This window comes from Bombina bombina, chromosome 1, assembly GCF_027579735.1.
Source record: "Bombina bombina isolate aBomBom1 chromosome 1, aBomBom1.pri, whole genome shotgun sequence".
Classification (NCBI taxonomy): domain Eukaryota; kingdom Metazoa; phylum Chordata; class Amphibia; order Anura; family Bombinatoridae; genus Bombina; species Bombina bombina.
The window spans coordinates 1,471,138,896-1,471,160,640 of NC_069499.1; the positions used below are offsets into that span (position 1 = coordinate 1,471,138,896).

At 37.8% G+C, this 21,745-nt stretch overlaps 1 protein-coding gene across 1 annotated transcript in view; it reads right to left on the reverse strand.

The window, feature by feature from the left end:
• Positions 1 to 215: 215 nt before the first annotated feature.
• Positions 216 to 21,745, reverse strand: part of PDE6G (phosphodiesterase 6G) — a 28,205-nt gene continuing 6,675 nt past the window's right edge. The window contains exons 2-4 of the mRNA XM_053696321.1: positions 2,943 to 3,173; positions 2,130 to 2,170; positions 216 to 909 (exon numbers count right to left, since the gene is read on the reverse strand). Coding sequence (XP_053552296.1) covers positions 833 to 909; positions 2,130 to 2,170; positions 2,943 to 3,088 — 264 coding nt within the window. The 5' untranslated portion in view covers positions 3,089 to 3,173 and the 3' untranslated portion in view covers positions 216 to 832. The remainder of the gene's footprint in view (positions 910 to 2,129; positions 2,171 to 2,942; positions 3,174 to 21,745) is intronic.

A 21,745-nucleotide genomic window follows, 5' to 3' on the forward strand; every position in this document is an offset into this window, starting at 1 on the left:
TGCTAATGTTGTCCTAAGTCTTCCAAAATGCCCACATAATGAAAACAAAACATTGCATGAAAATTTGCACAGTATGTAATATTCTGTTATTTCTTTTGTGTATACACTGGACCTGAATGATTCTTCCCTTAGATAAAACTACACTTTACAATTTGATTCACCAAGTCCAGTTTCATGTGCAAGTACAGTATAGGGTAAGTATTATATCCACAAGGTTATCATCTGTTTTGTCTTTATTATCAACAGGAATCCTTTATCCTAGTATGTCTCACTACCATGGTTAAAGGTCATTGTTTTACAAGAGTATTAGTAAAGAGGTTATATGTAATAGGATTAGCACTGAGATACAATGGTTAAATAAAGCTATATGTTTGAATGGGCATTACGCTCTCTAGATCAGTATACGACGTATGCTAGAAAATAATCGTATCACTTATCAACAAGATAAAACTGGGCAAAAATGACATTCATGGATCATTGATTATAAAAGGAAATAGGGCTATGTCACTGCACACTGGGATCTGTTGGCGATGTAAGATGATGGGTTAGTGGTATTTACTACAAATTGATAGGATTATAAATGAAACCTCTTTCTGAAGATTTTATTGTAACACAATGAAGTCAAAGAGCTATCAAACAAATTGCGTCTGGAGTACGTTTCCGTACAGCATTCTATTTAGCTGGGATGGTACCAGAGCAGAAAGCTGACAGACTGGTTCATGAACCCCAGAACAAGAAAGAGCCGAAGAGTGAAACACCTCCCCTGTAATGAATGGCCATTGATATAGCCATGGGCAAGGAGAGTGGCAGGAGAAGCAAGATGGGGAGCTTGCTAAATGATGCCATACTGGGCCAGCTCGTGTAGTTCCAGGTGGTTGAAGGCTTCCCAGGGGCAAATAACGGTGATGTCTGGGAAAAACAAAAGAGAGGCAGTTTTGTGTTATTGCACAGACAGTTGGATGTACATATGTGTGGATGTTCTAGTACACGTAAGACTATGCTGCAAGTGTTAAAATATAAAAATGTTATAAACAAAAATCCGTCTTTGTACATATTAGATGCTATTTTTATAAAATACACAATTTAGATAAGTACAATGTAATTTCACGTATTTCTTGGTGAGAAGTATTTGATACTAATGAAAACCAAACTAAACATATTTATTTTGTGATTCAGACAGAAAAAGTTTCTAATTTACTTCTATTATCAAATTTGCTTTGTTCCCATGATATTGTGTGTTGAAGAGATACCTAGGTAGGCATCTGGAAAACTACATGGCAGAAAATAATGCTGCCATCTAGTGCAAATGGATGACATTCTTGTAAAACTGATGCCATATAGTGCTCTAGAAATGGGCTGGCTCCTAAGCATAAATCCCTGCTTTTCAACAAATGATACCAAGAAAATTAAGAAAAACTGATAATAGAAGTAAATTAGAAAGTTGTTTAAAAATCGCATGTTCTATCAGAACCATGGGTTTCATATCCCTTTAAACTGTTTTTTTATTAACTGTGATCTGTGTTTTTCCCTTTCTGAACCCTCTTTTAGAACAGTAGTATGAACCATTTTAACCTATATTACAACTTGCCTTTATTGTAACATTAAGGGGCCGAATTATTAATGTCTGGCAGACATGATCCGCTGTAGCATATCATGTCCGCCAGACATCGCTAAATGCCAACAGCATACACTGTCTGCATTTTAGCATTGCAGTAGCAGTTCTGGTGAACTGCTTGTGCAATGCCGCCCCCTGCAGATTCGCGGGCAATTGGGGTGTCATACAACCCGATCGTATCTGATAGGGTTGATTGCTGTCCGCCGCTCAAAGTCGGTGGACCATTTAAGGAGCAGCGGTTCTAAGACCGCTGCTTCTTATCTGCTGTTTCCGGCAAGCCTGAAGGCCCGAGTGGAAACAGATGTATTAGGCACCATACGGTGCTAAATAATTCGGCCCTTAAGCACGGACTTGTCCTATTTTATTTGAAAACTCTTAAACTTCCTTAAAAATGTTAGGAAAATGTTTAACATAAACAATAGCACTAATAATATAGTCACTAAATGGATAAATAATGATTTTACATGTTTATGGGTACATATTGTGTTGTTGTTTTGTGTGTGCATATGAGTACCTGTTCCAAGCCCCTCCATCCCAGGGATATCATCTCCAAATCTGCAAGAACAATAAGAGAGGTGCCTGTTACTAGGCAGTAAAAGTAAATGCTTTGTCCCTCCAAAGAAAATGTGTGGTAAGTATATACTTGTCGAACATTCATACTTAAAGGGGCATTATACTCTAAAATTATTATAGGTTATATAAATAAAGCATTAGGTGTAGTTAAATTTGCAATTGACATGCATTACCTATTTTGCAGCTAACTCTCCTAAAAATTGGATAAACCATGCAGGGTGTTTCACTGAATGTGTATACCTAAGTACTATACTCTAATCACTGAGCTATTGTTTCTCTTCACTCCCTAACTGGGAGCTAATATTTTTATATGATCCTTTACAAATAAAACAACAGTTTCTCAGCAGACCTCATATAGCAGCTTTAGTGAACCAGGCATGTCAGTTAGTGACTTCCTGCTGTAGACAGTTAGGAAATTAAGAGAAATACAGAACCCTGTATAGAGAGATCAACAGATAAAAATTGTATTCATAAAATTGTTTGAGGGACCTCACAGTACTGACAAGACCTCTTAGATAATCTCGACAGAGCAGTGATCTTTAGATCATCAGCCCCTATGTGTCAAATTGTGGGAACATTATACCATATTAAGAAAGATTAGTGAGCTTTAGTGAATCTACTGCAGAGAATAACAAAAGCTGGTGTGATTGGCTATAACTGTTATTGAATTTTGCCAAATAAAAAGAGCCCAGCGTGTGTGTGAGCACAAGCATGCAGTGCAGCAAGTATGCATTATACATATTATTTTTATTACCCTTGCACTCCTTTTTTAGGGGGTTTGCTTTTGAACTGCCTGGTTTGTCGCTGCTTAAATTTGGGTGGTCCTTTCCTGGGGGTGGCTGGTCCCCCTGTTACACGAGTGGCTGACTTGAGTTCTGACTTTGCAGGTTCTAGGTTCATTGTGACTATGTTCCTGCTCCAAATATTTCAGCAGATGGGTAAAAGTCCTGGTGATGCCAGCTGTCTGGGGGAGTTTGTGAACCACCTGGCAAGATAAAACAAAGAGATAAGCCAGAGTATGACTCTTCATCACTGCCTATGGACAAAGACACTGCCAAGACCTTGGGTTTGATTAAATACCGTAAAGAAAACTCACTAATGTCCCTGTAAAATCAGGGAAAAATCACTGATTGGTTTGGGGTGAGTAAGGAGCAAAGTGGCTTTTATGTTGTGTTTTAATTTTTATACTTTTTTTTTTATGGGACGTATGTGTATTCAAAATAGAAAGAATAGTGTCAAAATAATGATAACATGTTTTACTTTAAATAAAAAAAAAATCTTAATATTAGTTGACCCATTTTTGCACCTGTGTATAAGGTGTTAATCTCTGCTGGCCTCAGCATTAACTCAGCTCATAACTGATCCTCTTAGCTCAAGGACACTAGAGGCACAATAAGCACGTGACAAACTCCCTCTGAGATTCTAATATAAAGAAGAAATCTAGACTCGCGCTCCAACTACAAAATGTGCATTTGTTTGTGATGGTACGATCTGCCATGTTACTTAGCATTAAAATGACACATTTTGGATATTTCTCCATAACACTGTATTTTTTTTCTTTATTCAATATTTGTACATTGACCTACACCTTCAAAATACTGGCTGAATGGCAACTTTAATTGGGGGTATGTTAAGTAATGCAGCTGCACTCAAAAACAAATTTAAAAAATCCTTTATTCCAACATATTAAAATACAATTTACTATGTTAAAATGTGTATGTTTATAGAATGGCCTCTAGTTATCAAGCTGTCTACTTACCTGCATTCGCCGGCCCAATACGCTCGCCTAAGCTCTCCTTACATCTCTGCCGTGGACCTGAATACGTTCGCCAAAGTTATCAAGAAAGCTGTCAACAAGCCGCGCACCAAGTACGGAGCGATGAGCCGCGCACCTAAACCGCCGCTCCTGGACCCAGCCGCAACTATAATAAATATATTAACCCCTAAACCGCCGCTCCCGGACCCTGCCGCCACCTACATTATACCTATTAACCCCTAATCTGCCTCCCCTACACCGACGCCACCTACTTTATACTTATTAACCCCTAAACCGCCGCTCCCGGACCCCGCCGCAACTAAATAAATATATTAACCCCTAAACCGTAGCTATTTTAGGGTTTATTTTTATTTTACAGGCAACTTTGTATTTATTTTAACTAGGTACAATAGCTATTAAATAGTTATTAACTATTTAATAGCTACCTAGTTAAAATAATTACAAAATTACCTGTAAAATAAATCCTAACCTAAGTTACAAATACACCTAACACTACACTATCAATAAATTAATGAAATAAACTACCTACAATGATCTAAAATAAAATTCAATTAAATAAACTAAACTATATTACAAAAAAACAAACACAAAAAATAAAAAAATATTACAAGAAGTTTAATCTAATTACACCTAATCTAAGCCCCCTAATAAAATAAGAAAGCCCCCCAAAAGAATAAAATTCCCTACCCTAAACTAAATTACAACATTACAACCCACCACCCACACACCCCTACTCTAAAACCCACCCGATCCCCCTTAAATAAACCTAACACTAACCCATTGAAGATCACCCTACCTTGAGCCGTGTTCACCCAGCCAGGCACCACTGGTCATCCGATGGGGCAGAAGAGGTCCTCCATCCGGCAGAAATCTTCATCCAAGCGGCATCTTGGATGACGTCATTTAAAGGACCAGTCATTCGTCGGTAGTCGTCGGCCAAGGAGGATGTTCCGCGCCGGAGGTCTTCAAGATGGAGCCGCTCATCGCCGCAAGGATGAAGATAGAAGATGCCGCTTGGATGATTATTTGTAAATAAAAATAAACCCTAAAATAGCTACAATCTATCTTAGGGTTTATTTTATAGGTAAGTATTTAGTTTTAAATAGGATTAATTTATTTAATGATAGGAATATTTATTTAGATTAATTTAAATAATATTTAAGTTAGGGGGTGTTAGGGTTAATTCATTTAATATAGTGGCGGCGGTGTAGGGGGGTAGATTAGGGGTTAATCAATGTACTGTAGGTGGTGGCGGCGGTGTAGGGGGGGCAGGGTAGGGGTTAATAAATGTAATGTAGGTGGCGGCGGGGGTCTGGGTGCGGCGGTTTAGGGGTTAAACAATTAATTTATTTGCGGCGGGGTCCAGGATCGGCAGGATAGGGGTTAATAACTTTATGTAGGTGGCGGCGGTATGGGGCGGCAGATTAGGGGTTAATAGGTATAATGTAGGTGGCGGCGGGGTCCGGGAGCGGCGGTTTAGGGGTTCAGATATTTATTATAGTGGTGGCGGGGTCCGGGAGCGGCGGGTTAGGGGTTCAGATATTTATTATAGTGGTGGCGGGGTCCGGGAGCAGCGGTTTAGGGGTTAATAAGTAAAATATCTGTGGCGGAGGTGTGGGGGGGCAGATTAGGGGTATTTAGACTCGGGGTACATGTTAGGGTGTTAGGTGCAGACATTCCCATAGAAATCAATGGGATATCGGGCAGCAGCGAACATGAGCTCTCGCTGCTGTCAGACTCCCATTGATTCCTATGGATTGAAAACCAGGTACACTGGCCCGGAATAGTGGCGAGCGTACCTGGTAGGTATTTGATAACTACCAAAAGTAGTCAGATTGTGCCGAACTTGCCCTCGGAACATCTGTAGTGACGTAACCATCGATCTGTGTCGGACTGAGTCCGGAGGATCATAGGTTACGTCACTAGATTCTACTTTTGCTGTACGGCTTGATAACTACAGCGAATCAGCCTCGCCACAAATACGCTGCGGAATTCCAGCGTATTTGCGGTTGACGGCTCGATAACTAGAGGCCAATGTGTGGCGTTAAAAGGGTCATTATAGAGAGAAAATCATATGCTATTATTTGTTAGAGTATGTTGTGCGACTACCCCTGCTTGGTTGTGCGACTACAGCTGCTCATAGGCTCTAGTTTTAGGTGACCACTTAAAGCCTTACTCATGATGGGGCCTTGCAGAGGGGCATAGAAAAATGTGCTTTCTTTGTTTTCTTTTTCTATCCTGGGATGTTAGTTTCTTTGTAGTATAGTGGCCCTGTCCATTAACTTTCTCCTGGCACAGCTGGATATTCTAACCCTCAAACCCTCTTACAGAACTGCAAGTTCTCTGACTGTCAAGTACAGGCTCCACCTTCTGCTGCCCCTGTGCGGTGCTGTCAGCTTCAGCATACTCAAAGGCAGAGGGGACACAGGCAACAATAAATATGTAAAAGGGAAAGGAGCACAGCATTTTAACCCCTGAAACCAGAGATGATAAGTTGCTATTAACATTTCTTGTGTTCTCGCTCTCATCTGTCCCTTCTCTCACTCTCACCTCTTATCCACTCCTTTCTTTACTCTTTTCTCTCCTTCTCTCCCTCATCTGATGTCCCTCCTTTGTCTCTCTCTTTGCTCTCTCTTATCTCTCTCACTAACTTCATTTTCTTTCCTTTCCTTTCCCTTACTACTTCGCCTCTCTTCACTTTGTCCTCTCGTTTCAATCTCCCTCTCCACTTTTTCCCACTGTTCTTCTCTGTTCCCCCTCCTTTTTCTTCTCTCTTCATTTTATCTTCTGACTCTATTTCACCTTCCTCTCTCTTCCCCTCTCTTGTTCTTACTTATATTTCTCTTTCTAATCTCTGCATTCTTCCCTCAAGACTCTGTCTTCACTTGTTGTCCTCTCTCTGACTTTTCTTTTCACTGCTGTCTCTCCTTTTTGCCTCCCCCCTCTCTCCCTTTCTCTGTCCATTCTGTCTCCTCTCTCTCTCTCTCTCTCTCTCTCTCTCTCTCTCTCATCTACAACCATTATCTTTATTCTCTTTCTATTTACACTCTCTCTCTTCTCTCCTCTCTTCTACCTTTTTCAATTATTCCTTCTTTCTCCTCTCTTGCTCTCTCCTCTCTTGCTCTCTCTTCTGTCTTGTTCCTCTCTTTGTCTCTCTCCTGTCTTTCTCTCTTTCTCTCTCTCTCTGTGTCTCTGTGAGAGATTTGGAACAATGGAAAACCAAAACATAAATAATCTAAATAAAAAAGAGGGAATGGTATTGTACTCAACCAGGTATACAGTGCAGTACAGTATGGTACTTTATATGTAATAAAAGTTAAACATAAGAGAAGCCTCATATTTGAATTTTGCCTCAGGCCTTACCAACTCCAGAGCTGCCTTTGCTGATCTGGGCATCGGCAGTTTCTTGTATAATGGCCCTATAAAACCTTTGATAATTACTAATTTCAAAGTATGTATGTATTGAGTACTTGTAAAGCGCGGCTAATCACCCGTAAGGGTCTCAAGGCGCTGCTCATTTTATCAACCTCGGAAGGATGAAAGGCTGAGTGGACCTCGCCAGGGATCGAACCTGCAACCCTTGGGTTGCTACAGAGCTCAGCCACAGTGCCTTAGCATGCTGACCTATCTGAAAGTATTCTGTACAAGATGCTTGAACTGTTGCAAATAGAGAAGAAGTAGTTATATTTTAGCAAAGGGTTATGGGACAGAATGAGAGATCCATCTGTTAATCACTGCACTGTACATTTTTATACTTTTACCTGAAAACAGCATACAGGAAGAATGCAAAATATTGTTTTAAAGGGACAATAAACACTTCACGCACCTCCCTCTAATCATGGGTGTTGCCATTTTGGAACCTAGTTTACACTGCAGGTATCTGAAGGAGAGTTGCTGCACATGTGTAAACACATTAGCAAATGGATGATTTGAAAGTCAGATTTCCACATGGCAGCACCCATGACTAGAGGGAAGAAGGGGATAATGTCAAGCAAAATGAAAATTAAACATTTGTAATTCAGATAGAGCATGAAGTTTTAAACAACTTTCCATTTTACTTCTATTATCTAATTTGCATTATTCTCTTGGTATCTTTTTGTTGAAATGCATACCTAGGTAGGTACAGGAGCAACAATGCACTTCTGGAAGCTCTCTGCTGATTGTTGGCTGCACTTATATGCTTGAGCTACCTCCCAGTAGTTTATTGCTTCTCATTCAAAAAAATTTACTCTCCACCAATATAGCTGGAGTAGCTTTTGCTTATCAGTCAGTAAACTTTTGTCCCATAGTATTGTACAAACATGCACTTCCTGTTATTTAACAGTCAAAACACATTAAACTTAACTTTTTGTCATGCACAAATACAATAGTTTGCTTAAATAGGGCTCTTGCTTATACAGTGTAATACCAGTTAAACTTGATTGTTGAGTTTTAAGGGACACAGTGTTTTTTTTTTTGTTTTGTAATAATGACACAAGTTTTGAAGTTTTGAATCACTGTTTTTTTTTTTTTTTTACTTGATATTTGCCAACACCATGGCTGCTGATATTGTCTAATGTAATGTTAATTCTAACATAAGCAGCCAGCTTTCTCCTCCTTTATTCATTATAAATATGAAGATCCAAGAGAGGCCCATACATCGTAATATAATACTAAAAAAAAAAAAATGTGCATGCTTTCTCTCCACGACGATGAGAATTTAATCATCAGGCGCTAAGTGTCTCTACAAGCCTGAAGATCGAAAACTTGCCGGCATGGAGAGAAAAATCTTTGAGATTTTTTTTAAATTATATAAAGTAATAAGATAAATAAAAACAGAGAAGCACTCAACCTGGGAATGAAAATTAGCATAATAGCGTGTTCTATGGCTAGTTACCACCCAAGAAGCAGCCTCTTTTTGCTCAACATCTGCCTTTCACAGAGAAGAACTTTCCTGTAGTATATCAGTCTGATCCTGACTTAACAGTGCAGTCCAGTCCTGAAATACCATTCAATCCCTCTCTGAACGAGAGAAAAGGCAAAACCCCAGACGTACGTCGTTTTGGCCTATTGTGGGACTCGTCAGTGAGGTGCAGACATATCCCTCTAGGCACACTGAGCAATGGGTCCACGTCTGGCTTCCCACAACACCATTAGGGAGACTTCCTTCAGGGTCATAATTTGCATAAATAAAAACAGAGAAGTGCTCAACCTGGGAACGAACATTAGTATAACAGCTTGTTCTATGGCTTGTTACCACCTAAGAAGCAGCCTCTTTTTGCTCAACATGTGCCTTTCAAAGAGAAGAACTTTCCTGTAGCATATCAGTCTGATCCTGAAGTAACAGTACAGTCCAGCCCCGAAATACCAGACAATCCCTCTCTGAACGAGAGAAATGTCAAAACCCCAGACGTACATTTCTGCCTAGTGTGGGCCTCGTCAGTGAGGTGCAGTCATATACCTCTAGGCACACTGAGCAACGGGTCCACGTCTAGATTCCCGCATCACACTTAGGGAGACTTCCCTAAGAGTCATAATTTGCATAAATAAAAAGAGAGAAGCGCTCAACCTGGGAACGAACAATAGCATAATAGCTTGATCTATGGATAGTTACCACCCTAGAAGCAGCCTCTTTTTGCTCAACATGTGCCTTTCACAGAGAAGAACTTTCCTGTAGCATATCAGTCTGATCCTGACTTAACCGTGCAGTCCAGTCCCGAAATACCATTCAATCCCTCTCTGAACGAAAGAAACGACAAAACCCCAGACGTACATTTCAGCCTATTGTGGGCCTCGTCAGTGAGGTGGAGCCATATCCCTCTAGACACACTGAGCAACAGGTCCACGTCTGACTTCCCGCATCACCCATAGGGAGAGTAATAAAGGAGTCTCCCTTTAAATACAGAAAATATATAGCAAGATAAACATCTTTCAAGGTAAAATTTGTGTTTCTGAAGATCTTTGAGGGACCTCACTGTACTGACAAGACTACTTAGATCATCTCGCCTGAGCGTAGAGCTTTAGACCATGGGGCCCTAAGTGTAGCATACAACAAGTAAATGATCTGCACTGGGATCTCATGTTTGCAATTTCATTGTCATCTTCCATTAAAGGCTCCTTGAATATACCTCTGTGGGCTTTAGACCTAGTCTAACCTCATATGTGACACACACAAACACCTGTAGGCATCATTTAACAACAAAAAAATTGCGCTCTTGTGCAACGCTGCCCACTGGCCACGCACAACCAATCACGTGCGGGCAGGAATTGTCAATTTCCCTGGTCGGAACAGACTGGGGAGATTGAAATTCGCCACCTAAGAGGTGGCAAAGAGGTTAGTGAAGCAGCGGTCTGATGACTGCTGCTTCATAAATACAGACTGCAGGTTCTCTTGGGGCTCGAAGGCTGGCGAAAGCCTTTGATAAATCGACCTCATAGTGCATTATTAACATCCAGTTATATATACACAGTCATGGCCAAAAATATTGGCACCCCTGCATTTCTGTATATAGCACCAGAAAATTGTTGCAATTACAAATGTTTTGGCATTCTCATATTGATATATTTTGTTTGTATTGGTATGATACAAAAAAGTGGAGAAGAAAAAGCCAAATCTGACACATTCCACGCAAAACTCCAAAAATGGACTGGACAAAATTATTGCCACCCTCAATTTAATATTTGGTAGCACACACAACTGAAATCAATCACATTCTGTAACCATCAATGAGTTTCTTACACCTCTCTACTGGAATTTTGGAACACTCTTCTTTCGCCAACTGCTCCAGGTTTCTCAGATTGGAAGGGTTCCTTTTCCCAACTGCTGTTTTGAGATCTCTCCAGAGGTACTCTATGGGATTGAGATCTGGACTCATTGCTGGCCAGTTCAGTACTCATCAGTGCTTTGTCTTAAACCATTTCTGGTGCTTTTTGACATGTGCTTTGGGTCATTGTCCTGCTATAAGACCCATGACCTCTGACGGAGACCCAACTTTCTGACACTGGGCCCTACATTGCACCACAGAATTCTTTGGTAGTCTTCAGATTTCAAAATGCCATGCACAAAGTCAAGACATCCAGTGCCTAAGGCAGCAAAGCAACCCCAAAACATCAGTGAACCTCCACCATGTTTGACTTTAGGGACTGTATTCTTTTCTTTAAAAGCCTCATTTCTTTTTCTGAAAACAGTAGAATGATGGGCTTTACCAAAAAGCTGTAATTTTGTTTCGTCTGTCCACAGCACATTCTCCCAAAAAGATTTTGGTTTCCTCATATAAGTTTTGGCAAACTCCAATCTGGCTTTTTTATGTTTGTGTCAGCAGTAGGGTCCTCCTGGGTCTCCTACCATAGCGTCCCTTTTCATTTAGATGGCGACGTATAATGCAAGCTGACACATTTGTACCCTGTGCCTGAAGGTCAACTTGAATTTGTCTGGAAGTTGATAGAGGTTCTTTATCCACCATTCAAACAATTCTTTCATTGCAATCTTTGATCAATTTTTCTCTTTTGTCCACATCCAGGGAGATTAGCTACAGTGACATGGGCTGTAAACGTTTGACAATGTTGCGTACAGTGGACATAGGAACATTAACATCTCTGGAAATGGACTTGTAACCTTCAGATTATCAATGCTTTTACACAATTTTTGTTCTCAAATCCTCAGACAATTGTTTGCTGCCCTTTCTCTTTATGCTCAGTGTAGCACACAGAGACACACAACAGAAAGGTTGAGCCAATTTTGTACCATTTTAACTGGTTGCTGGTGTGATTTCTATATTGTCAGCACCTGTTATTTGATACAGGTGAGTTTAACCCTTTGAGTGCTTACGACGGCTCTGAGCCATCGCAAATTGTCCCAGTCAGGTGCCGACGACGGCTCAGATCCGTCGCTAGCACCCACCCACCTTGAAGGCAATCTGGGGGCTCCCACCTACTCCCACCCAGGTGATCTGGTCTGAATAGTGAGAGGCATCGCCGGGGTTTCACGATTCGTGTGGTGACGTCACACGCAATGACGTGATGACGTCACAGCGCAACTTTATTTAAAATTAACAATGAACAATATAGGGAAATGGGGGCATGCTGCTTAGAAGCCTGTATCTCGGGCATTTAAGCAGCTACAGACCCCCAAGACCCACCGTTGGAAAGGTAAACGGCTATCCTTTTGAACAGTATAAGTCTTGGTGATCTGGGAAAAAAAGTATAAAAGTAAAAAATAAATATATTTAACAAAGTAATAAAAAAAAGCTCAAATCCAGCTTAGCACCCAGATGGGAAATGGCTTAGTAGTCAAATGGTTAATTACAAATTACAGGAGCATCACAAACTTGGAATGCAATTATTTCTTACAATTTTGAGAAGGTGCCAATAATTTTGTCCAGTCCATTTTTGGAGTTTTGCTTGGAATGTGTCAGATTTGACTTTTTTTTTCTCCACTTTTTTGTGTCATAGCAATAAAAACAAAAGAAATAAACATGAGAAAACATTTGTAATTGCAACAATTTTCTGGGCAAAGTGGTGAATATATATATACTGTATATATGTATGTATAGGCTTTCTATGCTTATATTATTAAGAGCATCTGATTCAGTAAAGCTCTCTCACTTCCCCAACTGAATGGGCTCCACAAAAAAAGATTATTGATGTGATATAAAAGAAGCTATAAGTGGCTTTTTGACCGTTCTTTTACATTAGCAACAAGTTGTCAAATCAATGACAGTATTTGCAAAATGCAATCCTTTTATGCTGTAATGAAGCCCCTCCTTTTCCCCTAGATTGTAAAATGTTTGCATGTGCATTAGAGCTGCCACCAGCATCACATTTTGCTAGGTTGTCACAGTTTGGTAGCTATGTGTTGCTATACCTCCCTTTGGTTCCCCTACCCTATTTGTATGGGAACAATCTAGACCCTTTCAGATGCACCCCACCTCTGTCATCACTCTGCTCAGCTGTGCCCATAATTTGTCCTGATCTTGAGCCACAAACCCCACTCCTGAAACTGAGCTAGAATATTAAAGGGCCAAGATACCCAAATGTTGAAACACTTGAAAGTGATGCAGCATAGCTGTAAAAAACTGACTAGAAAATATTACCTGAACATCTCTATGTTAAAAAGGAAGATATTTTACCTCAAAATGTCCTAAGTATTCACACCCCATTGTAAAGAACTTTAAGCAGAAAATCAGTATGCCTGTCCCAGGACAGGCAAAGGAGCGAGCCTCATACACACTCATGTTATTTCCCTATTCAGTTTAAGGAAGTTTACTATGAAATCTCATGAGAGTTAAAGGGACAGTATACTGTAAAATAGTTTTTCCCTTAATGTGTTTACAATTGCTTTTTTACCAACTGCAGAGTAAAAAATGTATGAAAATGAGCTTTTTAAGGTTTATTTATATATATTAAAGCTCTGATTTTGTGTTTTGAAGCCACAACCTAATAAAATGGGTTGAGCTTGTAGGTATAATCAGATCTCATTACTGTATTACATTGTGTACATATACATGTTTCTTTATCTTATATCTGTCAATAAAACAATCACCAGTACTTCGAGAGAACAATGGAAAATCAACATTTTATTACATTACCTCTGCTATATCCCACTGGGAGTGTAATTTCTTCTGCTGGCTGTGTTTACAAAGCTTATCTATAGCTTGGACCTGTGGCCACAAACTTTCAGAATAGGTGGGGATACCACATGCTAAATCAACTATTTCAAATGCCAATATAAGGGTAAAGGAGATACTTGTAAACAATTTAATACAAGCCAACAGGTAAAGGGGATCATTGGGAACAAATTAAAGGGGAGAACATTTTTGAGTAAACTGTCCCTTTAAGTGAAATCTCATTAGATCACAGTAAAAGAGTTCATGACCTCAGCACTGCTGATGCCGATTGGTTGCTGTTCATTTCTTTTAAACCTGCAGCTGGGCAGTAACTGAAAGATAAATCTTTATACAGTACTTACTCTGGTGAGCTGAGGAAGTTGTGAGGTAAAATATTTTTCTTTTTTACATAGAGTTTCTCAGGTGATATTTTCCTGTCAGCTTTTTACAGTTATGCTGCATCACTTTCAAGGGATTTAGCATATGAGTATTATGTCCCTTTAAGTGCAAATTGAGACCGGAAGAAAAGTGTAAGGATTACTTTTGTTTTTTACAAGACACACAAAGACATTAAAATAAAGTATTAAATTCATATATACAATTTTTATTTAAAAAAATATCATTTTAATGTTGCTAAAAAGGCGTTAAAACTTAAAAGGGATATGGTAAAGGGAAAGGTGTTTGACCAGAAAGGGCTACAATTAAATCTAAATAAAAGACCAAAAGGAAAAAACTGCTGCTGGACAACGTAGGTGCAATTAAGTCCAAGTTTAACCACAGTCATAGGGTAAACACACCTGACATGTATCACCCAGACGTACCTACGCTTTATATCTAAATATGTGCATGTGTGTATGTATACATGTCTATATATGTTTCTACATGTGCATTTATGTGTTTAGATGTGTAAATATGCATGTTAGCGCTGCAGAATCTGTTGGCGCTCTACAAATAACCGCTAATAATAATAATAATAATGTGCACACACACACACATACATACATATATACACATATAAACACCTTTATAGAATATTTAATAATAACTTGAAACATGCAATATAATTTTTATTGTTTTAACGTGTTTTTTTTTATAGAAATACCTTACATTCCTATGTTCTTCACTTAGAAAAAAAGTTATTTTTATTTTTAAATATAAATTTTATATATCTGTGAGTGTGTATGTGTGTGTATTTATATATATATATGTATGTATATATATATACAATATTTATCTATATATCTATATAAATTTATATAGATATATAGCTATACCAGTTAGTGTCTTTAATCTCTGGATACAGCTGCATAATCTCATCCTGCAAATACAAATATTGTGTTAAGAACAAAAATAGAAAAATAAAAACATTTTAGGTTCACTTTCTTACTTAAAATAATAATCACCTAACTCACACAAAGATACTCATCAATACTTCCCCCTTGTTTACGTGAAACATCCCATGTGGCACGCAAACACAATATAACAATAAACTAAAAGACAAATCATGCACTCCACTCATGCATGCAGAATACTATGCTCAATAGCAAGCAAAATCAAATACACCTCACTATTCAATATGCCATTCATACAGCACGCTTCCACACGCAGTCACAAAAGAGAAAAACATAACAATCTCGTAGAAAACATTTAAAACCAATTGTCCATTCCACACAACAAAACATTAACAGCCGACACAAACTTTAAACAACCACAATTAACCTGAAATTCAACACATATACTGACGTTCACTGAAACACAGCACTCGCAAAACACTACAAATAAATAAAATCCTAAAAGAACCATTTATACCCTGGTTTGCAAATTCTACTATGCACAATACTATAAGATCATACTAATGATGCAATCACTGCAGATGCTCAATAAACTCCAGTTGCATATTTACAAATAAAATCCCTAACCGTAAATTTACAAAGGAACACACAAACACCTAAGTATCCTATTTTGGTAAAGATTAGATAATAATGGTACAGCCACTGCTCTATATAGCTCCTGCCCGCATGCACCATGCAGATCCACTGTGAAATAAATCATAGGTGACACAAATAACTTGTGGAAAACTCTAGAATCCAGTCTATACTTTTACATAACCAAATTTTTAATAACAACACAATTATTGGATCTAACTTTGTTTATAATTTGATATTCACCATTCTGCAGCTCTCTAGCCAAATATAACAATTGCATATAACACAAAAAAATGAGCTTTCTACAAAAGAATAATAATAAAATTTCCCCTTTAAATTATTCCCAATGATCCATTGGCCTTACTTATAATAAAAATGCATACTGACGTTCATTAAATAGCCTAAGCAAGCATAAGCAGCATAAAAACACACTCACAGTGGGATGCAGGCTAGTTAAAGGGACATTTTACCCAAATTAAAAATGATCTTTAATTGAAACTGCTAACACAGTTAAATATACTAGTGTTAGGCTTACAGTAAACCTCATTGTCTTTTCTGTAACTATTTCCTTAAAATCTCAGATGTTATATCAATTTGCCTGTATCCCTTTAAATACTTTCACTCCTCTGTTTGTCTTTTTTTTTTTTCCCGCTAGTCTCACAGATCGCAACACTAAGATTGTAGACAACTTAACAATTCAGTTTGCATTAGAGAGAGAATTCAGTTACACTGCAAAAGAAATATCTGCTATCTAAACGGCAGATTTAAAAAGAATAATACAAAGAAAGGTCTCAAAAAAATATATATTTTGCAAACTACTAATACGGTGTTATTGCTGCTCCTGAACTCCTTTCACATGAGTGAACTGATCCTTTAAATAATAAAATGACAATTTTCCATTGCTCTGTCTACGCACTGAGCTCTGATTTTACAGACAAATATAACATAAGGATTATCCAAAATTCAACCCATTGCAATTTACTTCATATATACACATAAACTCACAAATGCAACTTATCCTACATTTTAAACTATTCAGCTTGTATAACAAGCCATTGACAATACATTAATATCAAAACTATGTTACAGTGGACTGTCCCTTTAAGGACTAACCATTTATCACGTAAATTACATATGTATACCCTAACCATAATTTAGGCTGATTGTATGATTTACCACACAAATTCAACTTCTGTACTGTATCATGACCTGCATATTAATTTACTTGCAACAGAAACGGACCCAAATACCTTTAGATACATTTAATGATATACAGCCTATAACTATATTTTATCTTTTCCACTAACTCTGTGCACAGATCTTACAAATACAACATACTTAACCCATTAATCATACCAGAAAAACTCTCATATTTACTAGAGCGTGACAAAAATCACACACACCATCACACTTTCAAAGTCGTTAGTTACTTCACTTGCAAAAACAATATATTTATATGCCGCAACAGGTGGACAGTTTTTTTTATATTTACATACAACAATTATCACTTAAAACTAAAACTGCTTATTAATAACACACATACTTAAAACATGCTGTTGACTTTAAAATACATTTATAAAAAAATAACACTACAAAATACCTCCTTACAACGTCTGATTTCCCAGCAGAGAAACAGAAAGAAACATTTTTACAGCGATACCGACACACAAGCCCATCTCATCTCGCATACCAGAATTCACTCCCCCTTTTTTTCCTTTCCTCCGGAAAACAAATATTCAAAATAACATACCAAAGACACATAAAAATACAATAAGATCAACTTTCCACCAAATTTACAATGTATTTGAAAGTGTCCGAATTTGCAAAGAATGGCCATTTCCCCACAAATTGAGAAAAACACATTTCAAACAGGATAAAAACATCCTCCGTTCCCTTTTTTTATTTTATTAATTTTTGTTGATCTAAGCAACTCTTCTACACGAGATAACAGGCACATCACACATGACACATCAAAATATACAAAATTTCCTTTTCATTACTGCAAACAAAGAGAGAAAGAGTTTTACAAACGGAGCTGCTGTAACTGTTTTTTTTTCCTGTTCTCTGATCTGTGTGTGCGCTCAGTGGCCCCCCTTCTTTGCCCTCAACATTCTTTAACACAGAGTTTTCTCTTTGAATCTACACAGCAGTGCTTACTGACAGTTTTTTTATGATCCCCCTCCCTTTCTAGAGTGGATATTTCTCTGCTGTCTCCCTGCTTCTGAAATACTTCTGTTAACCCCTTTGTAGACATTAAAAATGCAATAACATTCTCCTTTTCGAACACGCAGTTATTATAAATATTTTACATGCAAATAAGAGCAGCAATGCTAAAAATGCACAGTCACTTAATATGTAGCACAGCAAATAAAATTATATAGCAATTTAATAGCAATAAGCAAAGCATCAAATATCACACGTCAGCTCCAGGTGGGTAACACAAACTCTATTATAGGACATGTATAAGGACAATTTCAACACAAGAGGGACTCAAACCCACTTATCACAAAGCAATGCCACTTTTAAGTGCATGACAACTTTTATCTTGCCCGCTTCAATCAGACAGAACTACAATATCTATCTTAAACTAGCACAGGACTATTAACCTGTCTAGAGGGATTATCACAAGTGCCGACAGGACTGAAACCTTCGCACAAAACCCTGCTTCTCTCTTTACTGCAGGAATCCCATTTAACCCTTTATCATATATTACCAACACCTATTACAAGACTAAATTTAGGTTCAGATTCACAGAGGGAAAGCAGAGTAAAAACACTCATACTTACCGACTGCGAATCCCACGAGCTGACACCAGAAACTGTAAGGTGTTGGTTTCATGGGGGGAGTGTCAGGTCAGGCCTAAGCCTCGGGCCCACTGTATCACCTGGAGCAGATGTAGATTATCTGATAAGGATATCCTTAGAACACACTCAGACCACGCAGCAATGATCCAAACACACAACATGTCTTATAGGCACCAATCTCAGCATACAGGCTTAACATGATGACACACTATGACTGCGTCATATCATACCATATTTCATGAACAAAAGAAGCTTATTAAAATATATGAGAGAAAAAGGAGTATGAAGGAGTATTTCTTATAACAGTAGCAAAGATACATCTGTGCGCCTATTTCAGCTTCAAGCAAGGTCATTTGGGCCTCTTACCTAGATAACGGACTTCCGGGCATCTCGCCAGGAATCTTTTGCAAGGCTAATACAATTCTTAATAACTTCAGCATATTTCTTACTACATAATAACTGCTATAATAAAAGATTCATTACACAAGATGGATGCCTAAGACAAAATGGCGGCGAAGAACAAGATGGCACTAGTCATGCTAACAATTCCTAACACATAGTAACATAGTAGATTAGGTAAAAGAAGACATAAAAGAAGCTCTAATTGAGCGTAAATTAACAACATTAAAAAGGCATCTGTGGCACCGGCGGGGGGGGGGGGGCTTGGGTTGTACCTGAGTGGGCATGGTCAAAAAATGTTAAACAAAAAACACAAACTATATATTTTTTTTAATCATAAATAAAAACTTTTTTTTCTGATTGGACAGGGGAGGCGCTGCCTCCCTTGCCTCCTATTAATGCACGTCACCGTTTTGTTACTACTCCTAAATCCCTTTTCTCTTCTGTTTTGTTAAATCTAGTCCCATTTAAATAATAGGTTGCTATTATTAAATCTAATTTTCCATTTACCAGCCCATTCTTCCAATTTTTTTAAAAAAACCCTGCAAAGCAATTGCATTCTGCACTGGCCTAATGGCCTTACACAACTTTGTACTTGCAAAAATAGAGATGTTACTATTTAATTCTTGCTCCAAGTCATTAATAAAAATTTTAAAAATAATAGGACCCAGTGTTGATCCCTGGGGAACTCCACTTATTACCTTTGTCCAATCAGAGTATGATCCATTTACTACTACTCGTAGCTCCCTTTCTTTTATCCATTTATTTATCCATCAGTTTACATTTTCAGCTATTACCAGTTAATTTTGTACAATGATCTTTTAAGTAGTGTTGTATCAAAAGCCTTTGCAAAATCCAAGTATATCACATCAACTGATTCCCCTTTATCTATATTTTTACTTACATCCTCATAGAATCTAATTAGATTAGTTTGACATGATCTATTTCTCATAAAACCATGCTGATTTGGACTCATAATCTTGTTTACATTCATAGGGGCCTATTTATGAAAGGCCTGTTGGACATGATCTGACATTGTGGATCATGTCCGACAGACCTTGCTGAATGCGGAGAGCAATACACTCTCCACATTCAGCATTGCACCAGCAGCTCTTGTGAACTGCTGGTGCAACGCTGCCCCTACAGATTTGCAGCCAATTGGCTGCTAGCAGGGGGGTGTCAATCAACCCGATCGTATTCGATCGGGTTGAATTGCGGCGATGTCTGTCCGCCTCCTCAGAGCAGGTAGACAGGATATGGAGCAGCAGCCTTTAGACCGCTGCTCCATAACTTGTGTTTCTGGCGAGTCTGAAGGCTCGCCAGAAACACGGGCCCTCAAGCTCCATACGGAGCTTGATAAATGGACCCCATAAACTCATGAATATAATTCTTTATAATCCCAAGTATTTTCCCAACAATCGATGTCAGACGAACTGGTCTATAGCTTCCTGGATCATCCCTGCTTCCCTTTTTAAAAAGTGGCACCAAAACAGCTTTATGCCATTCCTGGGGTACTATGCTTGATGGTAAATATTGTTAGTAAAGGTTTGGCTATAACAGTGCTAAATTCCCTTAAAACCCTTGGGTGTATTCCATCTGGACATGGAGTTTTATTTACCTTAATATTATACAGATTTTTCTCCAGAATCCTTTGCAATTAATCTTTGATTTTTACTTTTGGTTTATTTGATTGTTTTTATCATGCTTTGTTACATTCCTTAGATATTTGAGTCTGTACTATTTTCTTTGAATAATTTAAATGCCCTACATTTGTTTCTTAATCTCTCATAACACATTTTTATTCAGCTAAATTGGCTTAGATTTATTTCTTTTACGTTTACAACCATATGGTATTTGTTGTGTACATTTATTTTACACATTTTCAAATGTTATACATTTATTCTCTGTGTTTTTAATTTAAAAATACTTTGTCCCAATTTATGCTATTTAATGATTTCCTAAATCATTGAATTTTGCTTACTTAAAATAAAAGTCTTAGTTGAACCCTTTTAACACTGTTTTTGGAAAGTGATTTCAAGCATGACCATGTTATGATCAATGTTACCCAAATGATCTCTTTCTATGTTTGATATTAGATTTGTATTGTTTGATACCACTAAATCCAAATTAGCTTTATTCCTAGTTGGCTCCTCTATTAATTGTGACATGAAGCTATCTTTGAGAGCATTTAAAAATAAACCTTCCTTAGGTGTATTAGTAGATTCATTGGTTTATTTTGTGGTAGTTAAAACTCTTCCATAATTACTACACTTTTATTATTATCAGCCTTTTCTATTTGCATTAGCAGTTGAGTTTCCTCCATGTCACTAATGGTGGGGGGCTTGTAGCATGTTCCTAGTCATATTTTTATTTTTTCCCCACTCTTTATTTCAAGTCACATTATTTCTACATTATCACCTCTATCATCATAAATATCTTCCCTTATTGTAGTTTAAGGTCAGGTTTGATATACATGCAAATTCCTCCACCCCTTCTATTACTCCTGTCACTCCTAAATAAAGTATAACCCTCTAAGTTAACTTCCCAGTCATGTGAATTACCAGGTTTCAGTTATACTAATAATATCCTAATCCTCTTTTGCATATAAGAGCTCCTGCTCCCCCATTTTACCTATCATGCTTCTTGCATTTGCTGCCATACATTTATGTATAAATATATATTAAAAAAATAATTATATATATATATATATATATATATATATATACACACACACTATATATACTGTATATATAGTAAACACACATATACAGTACTGTGCAAAAGTTTTAGGCCACCATTATATTTGTTGTTTTAGCAAAGGTTTAATGACCATTCATATTTATTTTTCAGTCTCTTTATTAAGATAAAAACAGAAAATACAGGAACTATGTACACAAAATATAAAACCCCCTAAATTTTCAGGACAAAATGTTGCCAAAACACCACTGGCAGAAATGCAGCCCCAAACCAGGACAGACCCTCCACCGTGTTTCACTGAAGGCCGCAAGCACTCATTCATTGAGAACATGGTTGTTGTTCAATAATAAAATTAATCCTCAAAAATACAA